At 34.6% G+C, this 20,485-nt stretch overlaps 1 protein-coding gene across 2 annotated transcripts in view; it reads left to right on the forward strand.

The window, feature by feature from the left end:
* The window catches only part of FBXO11 (F-box protein 11), an 88,716-nt gene that overhangs the window by 66,858 nt on the left and 1,373 nt on the right, over positions 1-20,485 (forward strand). For both annotated transcript variants that reach the window (XM_044772380.2, XM_044772381.2), the window contains exons 5-22: positions 183-312; positions 1,269-1,352; positions 1,429-1,561; positions 2,693-2,799; positions 2,881-2,992; positions 3,078-3,184; positions 3,267-3,404; positions 11,029-11,246; positions 11,858-11,943; positions 12,831-12,925; positions 14,009-14,131; positions 14,220-14,305; positions 15,062-15,138; positions 15,504-15,647; positions 18,260-18,370; positions 19,132-19,239; positions 19,574-19,682; positions 20,352-20,450. In XM_044772380.2, coding sequence (XP_044628315.1) covers positions 183-312; positions 1,269-1,352; positions 1,429-1,561; positions 2,693-2,799; positions 2,881-2,992; positions 3,078-3,184; positions 3,267-3,404; positions 11,029-11,246; positions 11,858-11,943; positions 12,831-12,925; positions 14,009-14,131; positions 14,220-14,305; positions 15,062-15,138; positions 15,504-15,647; positions 18,260-18,370; positions 19,132-19,239; positions 19,574-19,682; positions 20,352-20,450 — 2,067 coding nt within the window. The remainder of the gene's footprint in view (positions 1-182; positions 313-1,268; positions 1,353-1,428; positions 1,562-2,692; positions 2,800-2,880; positions 2,993-3,077; positions 3,185-3,266; positions 3,405-11,028; positions 11,247-11,857; positions 11,944-12,830; positions 12,926-14,008; positions 14,132-14,219; positions 14,306-15,061; positions 15,139-15,503; positions 15,648-18,259; positions 18,371-19,131; positions 19,240-19,573; positions 19,683-20,351; positions 20,451-20,485) is intronic.

Below are 20,485 nucleotides of genomic sequence, written 5' to 3' on the forward strand. Positions count from 1 at the left end.
CACACTTAACCGCTGCGCCACCAGGCCGGCCCTGCAGTTATATTGTTTTAGCCAAAAGCTATATTTTTACATTTAGAATTCTGTTTTTTGCAATTCTTGTAAGTTTTTGAGGCCTCAAATAATTTTTATAGTTGTTTAAAGGACATTTTATGGAGAAATCTTTAATTCCTTTCCCCCTCCAGGAAACGATTATACATGGAAGTGTTTGAATATACCCGCCCTATGATGCATCCTGAACCTGGCAAATTCTACCAGATTAATCCAGAAGAATATGAACATCCAAATCCTTGGAAAGAGAGTTTCCAGCAGTTGGTATGAAGTATAAATAGAAAATATTGATTTATATTATATATTTGTCAATAAAATTCCTTTTTTAAAAAGTTAAATTCAAGGGGCTGGCCCCGTGGCCGAGTGGTTAAGTTTGCACACTCCGCTGCAGGCGGCCCCGTGTTTCATTGGTTCGAATCCTGGGCGCGAACATGGCACTGCTCATCAGACCACGCTGAGGCGGCGTCCCACGTGCCACAACTAGAAGGACCCACAAGGAAGAATATGCAACTATGTACTGGGGAGCTTTGGGGAGAAAAAGGAAAAAAAATAAAATCTTTAAAAAAAAAAAAAGTTAAATTCAAGAATAGGTTTCAAGCCAATGAATATTTACCAACCATCAAAATATCCAACAATTCTTTCACTGCTGACATGTTTATTAATAATTTAAACAGTGGGAGTAAACATCAGTAGCCTGAGAGCAGTTGTTCTTTCTATGGGTCTGTTTGAAGTTTTATTTAAATTATTAGTGTTCAATGGTTGTTTTAAAGTTTCACATTTAGCTTAATTTTCATTTGGTCCTTTATTAAGAGCTTCTCAACTTGGGGTGATTTTGCTCCACAGAGGACATTTGGCAATGGAGACATTTTTGGTTATCGTAAGTGGAGAAGAGGATGCTGCTGGTGTTTAGTGGGTAGAGGCCAGGGATGCTACTAAACATCCTTCAAAGTACACGACAGTCCCCACAATAAGGAATTATCTGTCCCAAAATGTTAGTAGTGCTGAGAGTGAGAAACCTTGTCCTTATTGGATATTACTGAGTCCATAAGCTGTTCCAGATTTTACATTGTACTGTGCAACAGAAAATTTATTGGAATAATTAGTTGTTTTGATATTTAATAAGAAATATTCATACAGTACTAAATTAATTTAGAATATAATGTTTATATAGTAGTCGATGTTTATTTTGGGGTGTTTTTTGTTTTCTTTTGACATTTTAGTATAAAGGTGCACATGTAAAGCCAGGATTTGCTGAGCATTTCTACAGTAACCCTGCAAGATACAAAGGAAGAGAAAATATGTTGGTAGGTTTGATTTGTATTTTTATAAGACTTAAAATGGTAATCTTTTAGTTCTGTACTGACTCTTATTTTTTTCTAGTATTATGATACAATTGAAGATGCCCTTGGTGGCGTACAAGAAGCTCATTTTGATGGACTTATCTTTGTTCATTCTGGAATATATACTGATGAATGGATATATATTGAATCTCCAATCACCATGATTGGTGCAGGTATTTTGAAAAGCGTTATCGTTAGAATTTTAACATTTTATGTACATGATGGGTTTTTAAAATGCTAGTGACTTAAAAGTCCAGGTGAACCTTTATAATACCTTAATGGTAGGAAAGCATAGGAATTAAATGTCTTTCATATATATGATGGAAATGAATACATGTGAGTTCAGAAATTATTGATGTATCTGTTTCTTTTTTTTGTTTTTCTAGATGTATATATTTCTTGATGTCAGTACTTTGTTCACCTGCCTTAGTTATTCATTAAGGAAAGAAAATATTTGTTTCGTCATTTGAAAATAAAGCTGCTAATGTTTTCATTGCTTTACTTTTAATGAAACAAATGTCCTTTTAAAAATATTTTTTGTACTATTTCAGAGCTGTTTTTATGGTCGGGTTTCTAAAAATAAAAGTAATGAAATATTTGTTGAGCACTGATCGGTCATTTAAAGATTTGTGCTCTCTCTGGCTTTTTAAGGATACAGCACATAGACCATTTTAAGACAGCTAGTAATTATTACTTGTTAATGAAATTTGCATTTACTGCGCTTTCTGCTTTCTTCCCCCATTTTCACCACAAAGAAAAGGCAGGAGAAGGTATAGAAAATTTTTGACTAGTGATTTTCATTACTTTCTAAATCAGAGTATTGGAAGTAAGTTTAAATAAACAGGTTTCTCTCTTTCTCTCCCCAGTCATTGTTCTCCTCTTCATTCCTCTCCCTGAGCCTCTTTCTGGTGCTGCTAGTGGTGATTTTGTTTCCACAAGAAACCATTTTTTAATATGCCGTTGCATTTGATACTAAATACTGTTTGTAGTTGAATCTTATTAGAAGGATTATACATAGATAGGAGTATAATGGTACTCAAATAATATCCACATTAAATATGACTACTTATGGTAAAGCAGTGAAACATAGTTAACTGATAAAATGAATATTAATCCTAGCTACTCAATACTAATGTTTTTTAAAAGCTCCGCCTCCAAAAATAATACCCAACTTAAAAACCAAAGGTTTCTATTGTGTTACTAGTTTTATGGGCACAGTATTTTTACTGATTAAAAAAGTAATTTTTTACTTCAATTTCGTCTGTCTGATAAAAGTAATATGCTTTAAAATATCTTCTCCACAGCACCTGGAAAAGTAGCAGACAAAGTTATAATTGAAAACACTAGAGATTCAACCTTCGTCTTTATGGAAGGTTCCGAGGATGCTTATGTTGGTTATATGACAATAAGGGTAAGAAATTTTAAGATTTAAAATATGTATGTTGAAATCATTAAGGCACTGGTTATTTCAATCAAAATTTCTACTTTTCAGTTTAACCCTGATGACAAATCTGCTCAACACCACAATGCACACCACTGCTTAGAGATAACAGTAAATTGTAGCCCTATTATTGATCATTGTATCATCCGAAGTACATGTACAGGTTAGTGTTTCCTTTATGTTTTATTATAAAATGAGTCACTTTGTTGTTGCCCAATAGGTTTTTAAATAAATTATTTTTCTTACAGTTGGCTCTGCAGTATGTGTTAGTGGTCAAGGAGCATGTCCCACCATCAAGCACTGTAATATCAGCGACTGTGAAAATGTTGGACTTTATATAACAGATCATGCCCAGGTATTTTGAAATTTTGTAGGTGTTTTCTTTTTTAATTTTTTTTAAAGCTCTACTAATGTTTATTTCTGATTAATTATTGTAGGGGATATATGAGGATAATGAAATTTCCAATAATGCTTTAGCTGGGATTTGGGTTAAAAATCATGGAAACCCAATTATTAGACGGAATCATATTCATCATGGACGTGACGTTGGTGTGTTCACATTTGATCATGGCATGGTAAGAACATTTATTCTTAACAGAAAAACTGACTTTATATCGTTAAATTTCAAATAGATTTCAGCGTTTTTTCATCACCAAACTGAATTGAAGATTATAGCTTTAAAAGAGATTTCTCCATTATATTTTAAAATCAGTATGCAGTATTCATTCTGTTTATTCATGGATCCAACATTATATACGTGTAGAGAAGATGGAGTCCTTAGGGGATTGATGTGATCTTTGAGGGGAGTTCTAATCCAGTAGTTCTCAAATGTAAGTGTGCATAACAATCACCCAGATATAATAAATCAGAATTTTCAAGGATAGGGTCCAGGATACTCATTTATAATAAGCGCTGTGAGTTTAATGCAGGTTTTCTGTAGACTACACTCAGAAATAATGGTTTCATCATTAGCTTGACTTCCATTTTATTCTTCTTCGAATTTTTTTTAACTCGCAGAACTTTAAAAAGAAATAGAATGATAAAATATCAGTTCTAAAATTGTCATGCGGCACTTAATTAGGTATCTTTATGGATGCTGTTATGTTTTAAATACTACTAAGTCATTTTATACAATTTTTCTAGAGACATGACATTTTGAGTTCTCTTAGGCCACTATTTCAAAATAATGTTCTTGGATGTCTATTCAGATATTCTTTTCATTTAATGTCTTATTTTCATTAAGGTAATTTTCAAGTCCTAGTACACATGGGCAGCATTTTTTGTTAAGGAGTCAGAGATAGGAGACGATAGGATTAGGGTAAAGTTTATTGCTATTATATTACAAGCAATTTAGAAACATTGGATTCACGTATACAAATTGGTGACTAGCGAAGGAAATTTTGTATTTTCATTGTTTGTGTCTAAAACCCTAAGGCAGACCATGAGGAGTATCCTTTTATCAAGTTCTAATTGAACCTAAATAGTTTCACACCATCCAGTTCATCATATTCCCGAGCAAACTGTAACCTGAGAAAAACATTCACTTACAGCTAAGGCTGTAGCTTTGGCCTATAGGTAAGAAAGAAGAGTGAAGATGACCACTTGGCTCTTCTCCAGCTGGAATAAAGAAATTGACATTTTGTTACAAATTGTAGCTCTTTTTTCCAAGGAGTGGGGAAGGGTGCAGGAGAGCATTGGGAATTGAGGAGTCTGGGCAAAGGCATGGAGGATGTCAAACAGATGAGTCTTGAGAATCTGCCCTCCTTTAGAGGTCTGTATCAGCTGTAGTTTACAAATGGAACTCTTATTTTGTAATGGAACTATACTATGTTAGTATTTCTTTGCCTGTGTTGCCTTTAGACATGGCCCCAAGAGTTACATACCAGTTGTATTTATGCATGCCTCTGGTCTCATTCACAAGTGATTTGAGGTACCAAGATAATTTTAACCTGAGTAAATTTCCTCATTTTTAAAAAACCTGTGGTGATGGTCACTTAATAAAGTTCATCATAGTAATTTAATCCTCATCACACACCCCTGATACCGTTTATTTAAAAAAACAGCTCGAGGCAATGCTATACATAGATATTCCTGTTAAGGATTAATGAAGAGATTTGTAAGGGAAGAATGGAAATAAAGCATTATCTTGGGCTTATCATCTATTTTATTGACACAGTCCTTTAAAATCCTTTGGTAGAATGTTCTTCCATTCCAAATATTCTTTTGGTTTGTCTTCTTTGTGTTGTCATCCATCAATCATGGGCTGCCATCACTAAGGATAACCTTTTCAAAATTTTGTTTTTTCTATAGAACTTCAAAGAATATCAGAATAAACATTGATAACTGGTTTCTTTTTCTGTCCTCTATCTCTAAATATATTCATTTTTATTGTTCTTTGAAATTGTTTTTCCTTTTCCTTATTTACGACTATTCAACCTATCTTCATCCCATCATTTATATTCTTATTTTTCATTTGTAAAGGTTGATATCACATTCCTACAGTTAGTGGTCTATATTTATTTACCTTTAGTCCTTTTATCACAGTTTCTCCATTCCTGAATTTTTAAATTCTAATTCATTCTTGATATGGCTGAGTTTTGTCATCTAGCGGTTTTTTTCTTTTAAAAGAAGGGTTTGTGGGATAGAGACAAAGAGAATTGATTGGTGGTTACCAGGGGAAAGGGGGGGGGTGGGAGGAGGGCACAAAGGGTGAAGTGGTGCACCTACAACATGACTAACAATAACGGACAACTGAAATTTCACAAGGTTGTAAACTATCATAATCTTAATAAAAAGTTAAAAAAAAAAAAAAGAAGGGTTTGTGGGTATTGTAGCTTGAATTCTTGCCACTTGAGAATGCCTACCCATTACCTTTTAACTTAGCTGAGAATATAGTTTTGATTGTACTTTCTTTCCCTCAGAATTCTGTAGTCATTTTTATATTTCTAGCATTGAGTGTGGCTGAGAAGGCTGAAAGCATTGTGGGTTTTTTCCCTTTCTGGTGGTGATTTGCTTTTCTACTTCAATATCCATATGTAGATCTTTGTTGTTGTTAATGTTGTGTTGTCTTACTATTTTTCTGTTCCATGTGTTCCTTTCTTTAGAAACTTGGCTATCTTCTCTATTACTTATCTTGCTGTGTTCTTTTCCTTTAAGGTTTTGTGATTTCCTCAAATCTGTGTCCCTTACTGTGTCTCCATAGTTCTGTCTCTTTCTGTTTTGTTTCCAGTACGGTTTTTATCTCTATTTTTTAATGTATTTTTGTTTTATGAAATCTTCCTAATAAACATAAAAGTAGAGAGAAGAGTGTAATGAATCCCCATGTACTCATCCTCTGTCTTCAGCAACTATCAATTCATGACCAATTTTGTTTCATCTCTACCTCCTCACTTACTCTTTACTCTCTTCTGTTTCTATCTGGATTATTTTGAAGCAAATCCTGGACATCACCATTTCATCTGTAAATATTTCAGCATGTATCTTCAAAAGATGAGGATTCTTTTTTCTTTCTTTCACATAACCACAATGCCAATCTCACTCCTACAAATAATTTTTCTATTAATGTTCACAGTTCCCCAATTATCTTTTTTGTTTAATATTCAATCTATTGCAGAGTATTATTTTTGTAAAATAAAATGTCATAACAATGCCAAATTGCCATAAAATTTTGAGACATTTATTCTAAATTTATCAGTTTAACTCATGACAGATTCTCTATGTTGAAATCTGCCTGTCCTCTCTCTTCTCCTTTCATTTCACTTAACTTTGGATAGTCTCCCTTAGATAGGAAACAAATTTTAGACAGAAATTGCGTATTAGTGTGTTTTCTTCTTCAGATTTACTTCTTGTGCCTAAGGTATTTCTATGAAAATATTACTATGGGAGTATTTCTCTTCTCTCTTATGTTCTGTTCATGCCACTAGATCTCATCACTTTAGTAGAAGATCATTGGCTAGGCTTATTAGAACCTTCACTTACTTGGGGAAAACTACCTTGTTGAAAGGTCTAAGGTGACATTTGTTAGCTCTCAGCTCCCTACTCTTAGCCAGATTTCACAGTACACTCATGTACCACATAATGACATTTTGGTCATTGATGGACCACATTGACGGTGGTGGTCCCATAAGATTAGTACCATATAGCCTGGATGTGTAATAGGCTGTACCATCTGGGTTTATGTAACCACTGTAGGGGAAGAAGTTGTTTTCCTCTACCTTTCTAGGTTCTTCTGGCTGTTCTAAGAATTAAATTGACATGAGAGATTAACAGGGGGGAAAAAAAGTTTAATAACACATATACATGGAAGAAAGCCAGAAAAACCAATTAACTTGCCAAAATCCACCAAAGCCCTCATCTTAAGTATGATCCTTAGCTAAAGACAAAAGAAGATGTTGGGTGTCAGGAGACTCAGGGACTTCAAAAGGAAGGAAGGCAGTTCACAGGTAGGTGAAAAGGAACAAACATTTAGAAAACAAGTGTTTGGCTGCACAGAAACAGAACAACACAGAGGGGAGCCCAACAAACAGGCTTTTTCTCGGCTCCTCCCTGTCTACACCTCCTTCATGTTATGCTAAGGTGATAGGCTTCCCGAGGCAAGTTTTTTATCTGAATTCTTTTAGGCAGTTAAGAGGAAGGTAAAAAGAAAAACTTTGAGGCTTTTCTTTTATTTGGAGAGTTTTAAGAGAAACTGTTAAATGCCTTTTACTCTGTCATATTTGATAAAGATGTTTTTCACTTCAAAAAAATTTTTTTGAAAAGGACTTAGTCTCACCTTTTAAGTTACCTTTTAAGTCACCTTTAAGTGTTTAAGTTTTTAACTTGATAGAATGATAATTTGCAAGGATTTGCAGTAGATAGCAGAGACTTAGAAATGCGTGTGCCAAGAAATTAACATAAAGCTTTTGTTTTAAAGAAAGAAGAGGCTCTTAGCAATCTGGTGTCTTCTGGTAGGAAGATAAATCATTTTATAATACGGAGTTGTCCAGTAAAATATCTGTGCCTTTAGAGTTTTGTATATATATGTTGGAGCTTCATGGTTTGCAAATTAAAGAGCAAAGTAGAAATCTGTCTAAATTCTACTTACATTTCTGTATTGTTAAACCATTTTGCATGAAAGGCGTCTCAACAAAACAGATGCATTCTATTAAAGTGTATTTTTAAAGCAAAATTACATTAACTGAACCCTTTAACGCATAATAATTAAGAGGTAGTTTTATAATTTTACAAGGAAACCTATGTCAATCAATCATCCTTTCTGAATGTAATAAAATTACAGTTAAGGCAATGTAGAGGCTTCTGGTTTTAAGAATATTAAGGAGGGGCTGGCCCCGTGGCTGAGTGGTTAAGTTCGTGCACTCCGCTGCAGGCAGCCCAGTGTTTCGTTGGTTCGAATACTGGGCACGGACATGGCACTGCTCATCAAACCACGCTGAGGCAGCATCCCACATGCCACAACTAGAAGGACCCACAACGAAGAATATACAACTATGTACTGGGGAGCTTTGGGGAGAAAAAGGAAAAAAATGAAATCTTAAAAAAAAAAAGAAAATGAAGGAAAAAATTTCTTTTGCTGCTCTCTTTTCTTGAAAGTTACCTTGAAACAAAAAGATACAAAGTCCATCTTTGATGGAACTAGGGGATGTTTTTAACCCTTAATCTAAGTTACAATATGGTAAATGACCGTGTGCCTATGAGCAGAGCAACCAGTCTAGGTTAGAGCAGGTTATAAAACCTTACATTTAGGAAGATAAATTGGTAAACCTAATGTGAATGTAAATATGTTGAGGTGGTTTAAATAACTGGTAGCAAGTTTAGGCTATAGAATTATCACTAGAGGTCTAAACAAAGAAGAACAAGATAAATACTCAAGGGAAAATAAAAAGTTGTGCAGCAAAGAATATGTAGTTATACTTTATGGCTCAGCTCTGAATAACACACTAATCTAACCAAAATTGAGATATAACTACATTGGAAGAATACTGTGTAAATGTATGCAATGGGGGATAGAAAGGTAGGAAAGCTAAATTCTCATCTTCTGTAGTAGGAAGTCAGTAGATAATACCTAAAACCAGAAACTGAAGATATGGCAATACAAATCTTAAAAATACAGAGGTAGATCAAAACAATCAGCTATAAAGGAATTGAAAGTGGGGCCCTCTGGATAAGGGAAGATGAGGAGAGGGGGCTGCTGTTTACCTTAATAAACTTGTGAATCTAATTGGCTTTCTTAACTGAGCACAATCAAAACCTAAAGAAAACAGAAAGAGCATCCCTGCATTTGAATAATGTTTAGTCAATCTATATAGCACAGTCTACTTGCAGTACTCTATGCCTAACAAGTATAGCCAGGACATGACAGTGGCCTGTTAGTGGAATCTTCCTGGAAGCCCAGTCAATAGCACACCTTTCCCTGCCACAGTCTGAAGAAATTAAGGAATAAAGCCATGAAGTAGCATGAGGAGGCTGAAGTATCATCTTTATTACTCTTAAAAGTTAAGTTGGAAGATACAGCTTAGAATGAGAACCAACTCCCAAATTAAATAGGCTTACCAACTTAGTCACAGGCAGTGTTCGTGGAATAGTAGCAGAAGGCATACTCCCTAAGGGCAGCTCACTTCTATGAGGAAAAGAATGAAGCTGAATTGAGCATACCCAGTTTATTCTTTCCCAAGTCTAACAATCAGATGTGTCATTCAACTCCTGGCAGAAAGAGACTGAGAGACTAATTGAACTCCCTTCTCAATGATGATAACCTCAGAAATGTTGAATCGTTCCAATCTGACATTAAGTTCTTTTAGTCTTACAGCCTCTTGTTAAATTTGTTTTTGTTTCTTTGATGCTCAGTTTTGCCATAACAGTCTGTATATACATCCAGTGTACACTCATTTTATTTGGTATAAAATTTAAGAGTAATAATCATTTTTATATTTAAAGAAGCTGTTTTTGATGTACTCTCTCAGGTTTTTTAAAAAAAGGATATGATTATAATCCAAATGTAGAGATGTAAATTATAGATAATTTGCACTTTATTTGTAGAAAATGAAACCTGGAAACTAGTTCTGAATGTTATTCTCAGAAGTCCATTTTCTTAAAGAGTTAAGTATGTGGAACACTGGAGTATTCAGAATTACATTCTGTTTTTAACCTCTACTAGATTTGGCAAAAAGTTCATCAAGTCCTACTTGAGTGCTTGCTATGTGTAAAGTCTTGTATAGATGCTCTAGAAGTTGGTATTGTCCTTTCTCTTCAGGAGCTTTTGATCAGGTAGAAATGGATATGACAAATATAGAAATAGTACAAGGCAGTATATGGAAGTAGTATAAGAAAATACTTAGTGCTAAAGAGTATTTAAAGAGAGGAGAGCACCTTCAGTTAAAGGGGGATGAAATGGGCTTTTAGAAGTGTTATCTTATAAATATCTTATTTTTTTCTCAGTATTTAGTCTTGATTGAGCCTCAGAACTTAGGACATCAGTATTACAGTAACTTTTATTCTCATTATAAAGAGTAAAACGTGCATTATAGAAAATTTAAGAAATTCAGAGAAGTATAAAGGATACAAAAATCATCCATAATACCATTACTCAGATAATCACACTGTCAAATTTTTGTTTCATCCTTCAAGTTTTATTTAAATGAAATTGATGTATACTATCTTGAAGTATATACTGTTCTTTTCTTTTAACATGATGATCTGTACAGTATGAGCATAAATCTTCAAAAACATTTTCTTTAGCCAGTTCCCTCTTATTGGGCTAAGATGAATGTTATTTTTTGTGTCTTTTTCTGTAGTCTCCGATTATGTCCTTAGGTCAACTTTTTAGAAGTTGATTTCTTGGGACATTTTTGAAGGCTACATGGGTTTATTTTCTCTAATACTTAATATATCTTTTGGTAAAGGATATATATACTTATTGGGTAATGTATTTATTTATATTTATTGAATAAATCTTTCCCTGTTTTTCTTTCCTGGCTTTGAATGTACTCAGGCCAATTAGAGGATTTATAGTTCTCTGTCTTACTACAACACATTAATCTGTTTCCTTCTATGTTTATCATTTGAAGTTTAGTATATATCTATGTTTTATTCTTAGCGTCAAACATTGTTGTACTTAATTTTGATGTATACAGTAAGAAGGTTTTTTTCATGTTATTTCTTTTTGGAAAAGAGCCTCACCTACAGGTTTAATTTATTTTTCAGGGTTACTTTGAAAGTTGCAACATACACAGAAACAGGATAGCAGGCTTTGAAGTAAAAGCCTATGCTAACCCCACAGTGGTTCGATGTGAAATTCATCATGGGCAGACTGGAGGAATATATGTCCATGAAAAAGGAAGAGGACAATTCATAGAGAATAAAATCTATGCAAACAATTTTGCAGGTGTATGGATTACCTCAAATAGTGACCCAACAATAAGGTATTTATATATAATTATGGATGGAAATTACTTTTTCACTTTATGTTTTGTGTTATAAGAAAAGTCAAGAGGGGCCAGCCCAGTGGCGTAGTGGTTGCATTTGTGCACCTCCTCTTTGGAGGCCTGGGGTTCACAGGTATGGATCCTGGGCGCAGATCTAGCACCACTCATCAAGCCACACTGAGGCAGCATCCCACACAGCACAACTGCAATACACAACTAAGTACTGGGGGTTTTTGGGGAGAAGAAAGAAAAAAAAAGAAGATTGGCAATAGATGTTAGCTCAGGGCCAATCTTAAAAAAAAACCCAGGGTCTGGCCCTGTGGCCAAGTGGCTAAATGTGCTCTGCTTCGGCATCCTGGGGGCTGGTTCGGATCCTGACTGCTGACATGGCACTGCTTGTCAGGCCACCTTGAAGCGGCATCCCACATGCCACAACTAGAAGGACCCACAACTCAAATATACAACTATGTACTGGGGGGATTTGATAGATCAAACAAACAAAAAGATTGGCAACAGTTGTTAGCTCAGCTGCCAATCTTTAATTTCAAAAAAAAAAAAAAAGCTTTACTGAATAGATGCTTATTTTTTATTATTTCACATAATTATAGGGGGAATTCTATATTTAATGGAAATCAAGGGGGAGTTTACATCTTTGGTGATGGACGAGGCCTTATTGAAGGAAATGACATTTATGGTAAGCATGTGGTTTGTTCTATAAAATTTTAGAGCTTGGCCTGTCTTGTGACATTAGCAAAATGGACCACTTTGAAACCATCCAAGTAGAACTGATCCAGTTTCTTTAACTTCTCAACAAAGATTATTCTGTGATTATTCACCTTAACATTTACTGAGTACCTACTATGTTCTAAGCACTATGTCAGATGCCAGGGATGAAAATATAAATAAGACTCTAGTCTCAAGGAGTACGTACAGTTTCCTTAGATTCACTCCATTGTTTAACAATTAATTATTTCTGTGGTATAGTACTAACCATAAAGTGAAAATACTTATTCCTCATTAAAACTTTTGAGGTATTAATTCAGCAAACAATTATTAGATATCTGTGTGCTAGACACTGATATGTTCCTAGGCTTTCTGTTTTGCTAACACTTAACTAGATAATACTTACATAAAGCTTACTCAGTGCCAGGCACTGCTCGGAGCATCTTAACTAAAGTAAGTCATAATATTCACATCAACCCTGTGAAGTGGACGCTTTTAAATTTATTTCTCCCCCACTTATTGATCAGGAAACAAAGGCACAAGAAGGTTAAATAACTTATTCAAAGTCACACAGAAAGTAGATAGAATTCCTGAGATTGAAAACTTGGCAACGTGGCTCCAAAGTCTCTACTCTGAATCACTATACCCATACTGCCTACAGTCCTTTTGCATCTTTTTATACTCCTAGTTCTGTCTTGTAATGCTTATGGGCTGTAAGTATCTTTCCAAATATGACGTATTTCATAGAATCAAGATTTTACTAAAATTCTAAGAATTTTAACTACTACGTAATGTAAAACTCTTACTGTGTTCCACTAGGCTCCATATGTTGACATTGTAACTTTTATTTTTAAATAGGCAATGCATTAGCAGGAATTCAGATTAGGACAAACAGTTGTCCAATTGTTCGACACAACAAAATTCATGATGGCCAGCATGGTGGGATTTATGTGGTAAGTTAATGAATACACTTCTAGAATTTCATGCATTGAAACCGGGGGAGAAAAGTTGAGGAGGGGGGGCAGAATTATGTCTAGCTTTAAGTAGGCCATATTCAACTTTTAGAGTATAAATTTGTGGCTTTCTTTAGTATTTAAACAATAAATAAGACTCTTGTTCTCCGTGCCAGTACATGAATTACTTTCAATTTTATGGTGTGTGTAGTGTTCTGTAAAATTTAATCAACTGACTAAATTTAGACATAGGAGATACACCTTTTTGTTAAAGTCTTTAATTATAATTGGCAGTGTGGGCTGAACTCATAACAACTGATTGGCAGTGTGAGTTATATTTGTTACACTGGAATTTTGCCAGTGTGACTACTGTTGAGTCTCTGAGATTTTCCAAGAGTATTAGGTAAAATCATAATGTCACTGAAAGTACTAGTAATATTAGACTTGAATATTTTTGTCTTCTGGAGAAGCCAATTTTTCATTTGAATTTATGTTGAAACACAGTTGAGCATCTTACAAAATTTCAAAACTTGTGTATTAGTCCTGTCTTCTGTCACCATGGTATATGAAACTGTTAGAACTGATTCAAGTATAAAAAGTAGGAAATTTCAGAAAGCTCTTTGTGTAATGCCAGTTATGACTCTCATTTTTATTTACAGTTCTGGAAATGTCTATGTCTTAAATCTTCTGCTAAAAATAAAAATTTTAGTAACCTGACACCTTATCATTTTGAAGTTATTTCACCAGTGAGAAGTGTCAAGTAACTATTAACTTACTAAATGAGAGATCTTCACTTTTATACATCTTAGAATGAAATAAGTTCTTTTGCTAAAGAAAATTGAATGCTACTATTCTTACTAAAATAGATTTTAAAACTACAAAGTCATATAAAGAAAAGTATAAAAACTTTGGAAGCTTTAAACTCAGGTAGAGGCTACATAAAAAGAATGTTATCATTACCTCCTTATCCAGATAAAAAAACAAAAATAGAAATTTTTTTTTGACATAACTGTCTTTAAAGGGAGGAACACTATAAACTATTTATACAAGATATATATTATAATCAATGTAACTTTCATTTAGCATGAGAAAGGACAAGGTGTAATAGAAGAGAATGAAGTTTATAGTAATACTCTGGCTGGGGTCTGGGTCACAACTGGCAGCACTCCAGTACTGAGAAGAAACAGGATACACAGTGGCAAGCAGGTAAGATTATCCTGGACTCTTACATGGGAAATATATTGTTTTGTAAAAACACTTTATTGTCATTTGAAAAACATTTTTTAAATTTTAGGTTGGTGTTTACTTTTATGACAATGGACATGGAGTACTAGAAGACAATGATATCTATAATCATATGTATTCAGGGGTTCAGATAAGGTAAATGTTTCCACATTTGGCTTTCTTTGGGGAGGGAGTTAGGGATATGTAGGGTATGTAGAAGAAATTTCCTTGTTATTTAATGCTCAGTCTTTATTCCTCCTATTGCATATATGTTCACACTCTTGGCTTAAATTATCAGAATATAGCTTTTCTTGGACTAGCTGAGGACAACAGCCAATGGCCCGTGTGCCATGAGAGCTCATTTCTACTGTTCTGTCACCCACTATGACAATCATATCAGCTGCTAATGTACTCAAGACATGCTACTTGGAGAGTGGAAAGCTAATATAAACATACTTGAAAGCTATACCTGACTTGTCATAGGTAGTCAGTAAATGGAAGCTTCTGTTTTTATGCTATTTCTGTAAAAAGTTTTTTACACTCCTCTTTCCTGTATTTTAACAGTTTTTGGAACTGTAGTAGTTTTAATCATATCATTCAACCCTTCATTTTACATATGAGGGTGGTATATAATAATAATAATTTAATCTAACCTTCTCAGTTTAGTTTACATATTAGGAGACTTATAGTAATAATATAATCTATAGCTAAGTATGTTCTATGGGAAATAGAATTTAAAGCAAAATTAAACCAGTTTCTTTACTGACAGACTTCTCAGAGCATCTTAAAGGATTCTATTGTATAGTTAAGTATTACTATGATTAATGTGGATTTTTCCACTATTATCTCATCTAATATGGCATATGGGAGTAGAGGCAATTGAAATGGCATTATTTTCTATTCTGTTCATAGGACTGGAAGCAACCCCAAAATTAGACGCAACAAAATCTGGGGAGGACAGAATGGTGGAATTCTGGTTTATAATTCTGGTATGTTTAATCTTTCTTCATTTTCTCAGTGCTAATAGTTGTTAGAAATATACTTTCTAGGGCCGGCCCAGTGGCGCAGCGGTTAAGTTCTCACATTCTGCTTCAGCGGCCCGGCATTCGCCAGTTCAGATCCCGGGTGCGGACATGGCACCGCTTGGCAAGCCATGCTATGGTAGGCGTCCCACATATAAAGTAGAGGAAGATGGGCGTGGATGTTAGCTCAGGGCCGATCTTCCTCAGCAAAAAGAGGAGGATTAACAGCAGTTAGCTCAGGGCTAATCTTCCGCAAAAAAAAAAAAAAAAATTATTAAAAAAAAAAGAAATACACTTTCTAAGTAACATAACCTAAATTTTTACATTTATAGGTCTGGGCTGTATAGAAGACAATGAAATATTTGACAATGCAATGGCTGGAGTCTGGATTAAGACAGATAGTAATCCTACACTAAGAAGAAATAAAATCCATGATGGAAGAGATGGTGGCATCTGTATATTTAATGGGGGTCGAGGTATTGTTGTTAATTTTGCATTAGTGAAAAACCCAGTTTTCCATTATTCTTCTTCCATATCTTTAATGATCAATGATATTGCCAACTAATATAAATTATAAATGAGTGGATCTCAGTCGTTTTTCTTATTAAGACTTGAGATGCTTTAGGAGATTAGTGCCTAGAGTTAAAGGAGACAAATGTTTACAGAACTTTTCTTTTCCTTTTGTAGCCACCTTGAGTACACCACTTGTTAGTAAGGCTTTTTTAAGGTATAGAATTTGTTTACATCCTCTCTGTAGACCTTTTATTATTCAATATAGTGATATGATTATAATAAATTTCAAAGTCAAGTTATAGAACTAGATGTGAGAAATTAATTGATCTGTAAATATATGAAATGTCTAGTAAATAATTATTGTTTTGTACTTGTTTACAACTGTGTTTGTTGGAAAATGTAATTAATGAAGCTGAGGTGTGCCCGGTTAGGATCCATAAAGGTCAACTCATTTTGCATTGAGGCAAAAGTTCCAGTCCCTAACCCTTGCAAATACATGTTCATAAAGAGACTGGAGGAGAATGTCGAATGCAAATTTATCACCATTGCTGAAATGTCAGTAACCCGACATCGTACATATCTTATAGAAGGATTCGTAGTTATTACTCTAACATTCCAAGATTTAATCAACAAACTTTACTACTACAGCCAAGCAGTGATGATTCCGTTAATGACATAGACTCTCCAGGAGTTTATAATCCAGTAATTCAGTAAAGTGACATATCTCTGATAGGAGTCTTTACAAGATATAATAAGGAAACACACTACAGAATGGTTGGTTTTATTTGTAAGGTGTTGAGAAAAGGTTCATGGAGTAAAATCACTCTTGAGCCGTGTCTTGAAAAATGAGTATTCACTGGTAAAATGGGGCTGGTGGGGGGAAGAGGGCCATTCCAGGTATAGAAAACATAATTTCACACTTTTCGTTTGTTCTGTACGTATTTACTAATTGAACACCTCTGTACCAACCACTGTGAAACAGATGCTAAAGATACAGTGGTAAATAAAACAGTAGTGGGGCCGGCCCAGTGGTGCAGCAGTTAAGTTCACACATTCTGCTTCGGTGGCCCAGGGTTCACCAGTTTGGATCCCAGGTGCGGACATGGTACTGCTTGGCAAGCCATGCTGTGGTAGGTGTCCCACATATAAAATGGAGGAAGATGGGCACGGATGTTAGCTCAGGGCCAGCCTTCCTCAGCCAAAAGAGGATTGGCAGCAGTTAGCTCAGGGCTAATCTTCCTCAAAAAAAAAAAATGGTACTACATCCAGAAAGTTTATAGTCTAATGGAGTGACACATTGTAAACAAAAGTCTAACGGAAGCAGAGCTGTTGTAGTAAGGCAAAAGGTACAGAAAAGGCTGGAGAGGAAGGGCCCAAAGCCTAAGAGGCTTTGTATATGTGGTAGAAAGTTTGGACTAGATTTTAGCAGTAGCACTTGAAGAGGTTGTAGTGGACATATGCAAGATTAGAGGCAAGGAAAAGGAATTCAGAAGTCAATACTGTGAGGTACCACAGATGGGTCAAATGTCTACAGAAATAAAAACATGTTTCACATCTTCAGGGAGCAGACACTAGAAGACAACTAAGTATAATTCACTGTATGTAAGTAAAAGGTCTTATAAGAGTAATATTACCTAGTACTTATTTAGTGCTGTGTACTTTTACATGTATTGACTCATTTAATCCTCATAATAACCATATGTGGTAGATGGTATTATGCCCATTTTATAAAGAAGGAAACAGGCAAAGAGAAGGTAATTTGCCCACTCAGAGCTAGTAAATGGTGAAGTCACTATTTGAAGACCTTAAGTCTGATTCCACAACCTACTCTTAGTCATTATGTTATACTGCCAGGAGAACTATATAATTTTGATGGAAGGAAGGTGAAAACCTCCCAGAGGAAGTGACCTTAGGAAGAAAGAGTACAGGTTATTCCACGAAGAGGAAGAAGACATTAGGGATAAAAATGTATGGCATATTCAGAGCATAGGTAATGTAGTAAGACAAAGGAGGGTTAGGGGAATACTTTGAAAGGCTTTAAATGGCAAGTTAATTTTAAACTTTATTCTGAAAGTAGTTTTTTAAGCAGAAATGGGACATGATACAGTTGTGAGAAACTGGGAAAAATATAGCAGCAGAGACTGGAGTAGAGGATATTGATCAAGGAATTAGAGTAATAATGGCCAAAAATAATCAGGGCTTGAACTAAAACATTGAGGGTGCAGAGGTTCTAAAAAATACTGCAAAGGAGTTAATTTTAATTCAGCAGCATTCAGTGAGAATCAGCTATGTGCCAGGCACTGGGGATGCAATGGTCGGTAAACATGTCCCTGCTACCATGCAACTTTCCAGTTTATTGGTTACGTTTTTCTTTTTTTTTTTTAGCAATTTTTGGTTAAATTCTACCTAAATAATTCTGAATTACTAGTAAACTTTCTTTTTGGCTGAAAAAGTAATCCTGTGAATTTCAGAAGGCAGTTAATAAGAAACTAAAAGAAAACCAAAATACCACCAGAAAGGCTAGTAAAATTTGTTATATGCATTAGCCTTAATCTGAGGAAATATTTTATTATAGGTCTCCTTGAAGAAAATGATATTTTCAGGAATGCTCAAGCAGGTGTTCTCATCAGCACTAATAGTCATCCAGTCTTAAGGAAAAACAGAATATTTGATGGATTTGCTGCAGGTTTGTATTTTCTTTTGTTACCTGTAGCTTGTTTTCTGTACATTGAAGTGTTTGGTTTTTAGTATATCAGTTCTTTTGCTTAATAAGTAAAGGTGTGCAAAGTATGCTGCAAAAGTGGCTGAATGCCTGTCTATTAACAGTTGCTTATGAGAGCACCTAATCCAAGTTCTGGATACTTCCACTCAGCCAACCTTTATAACATTGCTCTTGCTGTTCATTAATTATGAAATATTAATTGAGATAGAATAAATGCAGGCTTGTACTGGCATTAGGAATACAGATAAATTCAAGCCCTCTGGCTTCCCAAACAGAACTTTTGTTTTTTTTAATCTTGATAAGTGAAATCTAAGTAACTTACATTTCAACTTTTTGCTGGTGGAGACAGTTACTTTTAGTTGTTCCAAATAACCATCTAGTGCCTTTTCTCTTCAGTAGGTAAACTAGCTGCTACCTAAACATACTTCTGGACACTATCCTCTTCTACTTGGTTTGCAAAGAAATTTTAAAATGTCATTATTAATAAGTAGTAAGTTATGAACCATCTGTATCATTCCTTCCTTTAGCAAGGATAGTGGACTATTAACAGTGGAAAGTGAATGTTACTGTAATTCAAATAAACATTTATATTTTATTCTTAGATGTTAAAATTGTTAATAGACTTTTTATGTAAAAGAACTAGTTTACTACATTTGTTGTATTTCAGGTTTCTTTTAAGAAACTATATAAAGTGATGCATCTACTGTTTGTAAATTTTACTTCAGGTATTGAAATTACAAATCATGCAACTGCAACACTAGAAGGCAATCAGATTTTTAACAACCGGTTTGGAGGCTTATTTTTAGCATCTGGTGTTAATGTGACAATGAAAGGTATGTTGTAGTCTGTTCTGCCTGTACATACACAAAATGTGCCATGAAAAGATATAATCAGAAGCCCCTGTTAATTCAATAACTTGCTTCCTTCTGGCACTATCTACAAAGTTAGCATTAACTCAAGAGAACTATTTTGAAAGTGTTGACTTGTTCTAAATAGTTGGAATATCTTGCACAAGAAGATCCATTTCTATTCTTAGCTGTTTTTTACTTCATTGGTTAGCCTCTTTTAAAGCACTTAAAAAATGACTGTTAGAATAGTCACATAATCTATATTTCTATCTTAAGTTTTTATCCTCTAGAATTTTACTTATTTTTTCTTCTATTACAGATAACAAAATAATGAACAATCAAGACGCCATAGAAAAGGCTGTTAGTAGAGGCCAATGTTTATATAAAATATCAAGTTATACCAGCTATCCCATGCATGATTTCTACAGGTATATTTCTAAGTTACTTGTGAGTCTTGAAAAGGGGGAGATAGTGATTTTTCTATTCTAAACTGGCAAGACCTAGCATTTTCAGACCTCTTTCCCTTAAATATATTAGCTAAGACAGTAAATTGGGTGTTTGTCAATGGAATGAGAATGTAACTGAAAATTTTCTAACTGTTCACATTGAGTTCTGTGATCAGTCTACTTCAGGATCCTGTGTTGGGACCATCAATAATGAAAAATGTTAATACTGCAGTAACTATAGATATCACTGGAAATGTGGAACACAATGATTCTATTGTTTTCCTAGGAGTTTCAAAGGAAAGCTGTCTTTAAGTATTCCATATATCCTAGTCGCTGTGAGTGGATTTTTACTCCCCTCTCCCCTAAAGTGTTTCAAGTAAAGATCTGAGGACCTTAATTTTTTTAAATGAAAGTTTCAACTGCCTTTCTACAACTTACAAGTCGTTTTCCTCAGAAGACACAAGACAACGAGAGAGTCACTTATTCCCTTCTTCAAGTCCCTTTTCAGAATTAATCTGGGCTGGAGCCACAAAATTTTTTTGGTCCTCTTTTCTTGGAAGCCAAAGGTCACAGAGTAATATATAAACAAAGTGCAATTATTTTGAATAAATAACATGTTCGAGAAAAATAATGTAAGCTTTTGCTTTTTAGATGTCACACTTGTAACACCACAGATCGAAATGCCATATGTGTGAACTGCATTAAGAAGTGCCATCAGGGACATGATGTAGAATTTATTAGACATGATAGGTATGTAGCACACTTGCTTGCTGTATTTCCCAATT

The sequence above is a fragment of the Equus asinus genome, chromosome 6 (genome assembly GCF_041296235.1).
Source record: "Equus asinus isolate D_3611 breed Donkey chromosome 6, EquAss-T2T_v2, whole genome shotgun sequence".
Lineage (NCBI taxonomy): Eukaryota > Metazoa > Chordata > Mammalia > Perissodactyla > Equidae > Equus > Equus asinus.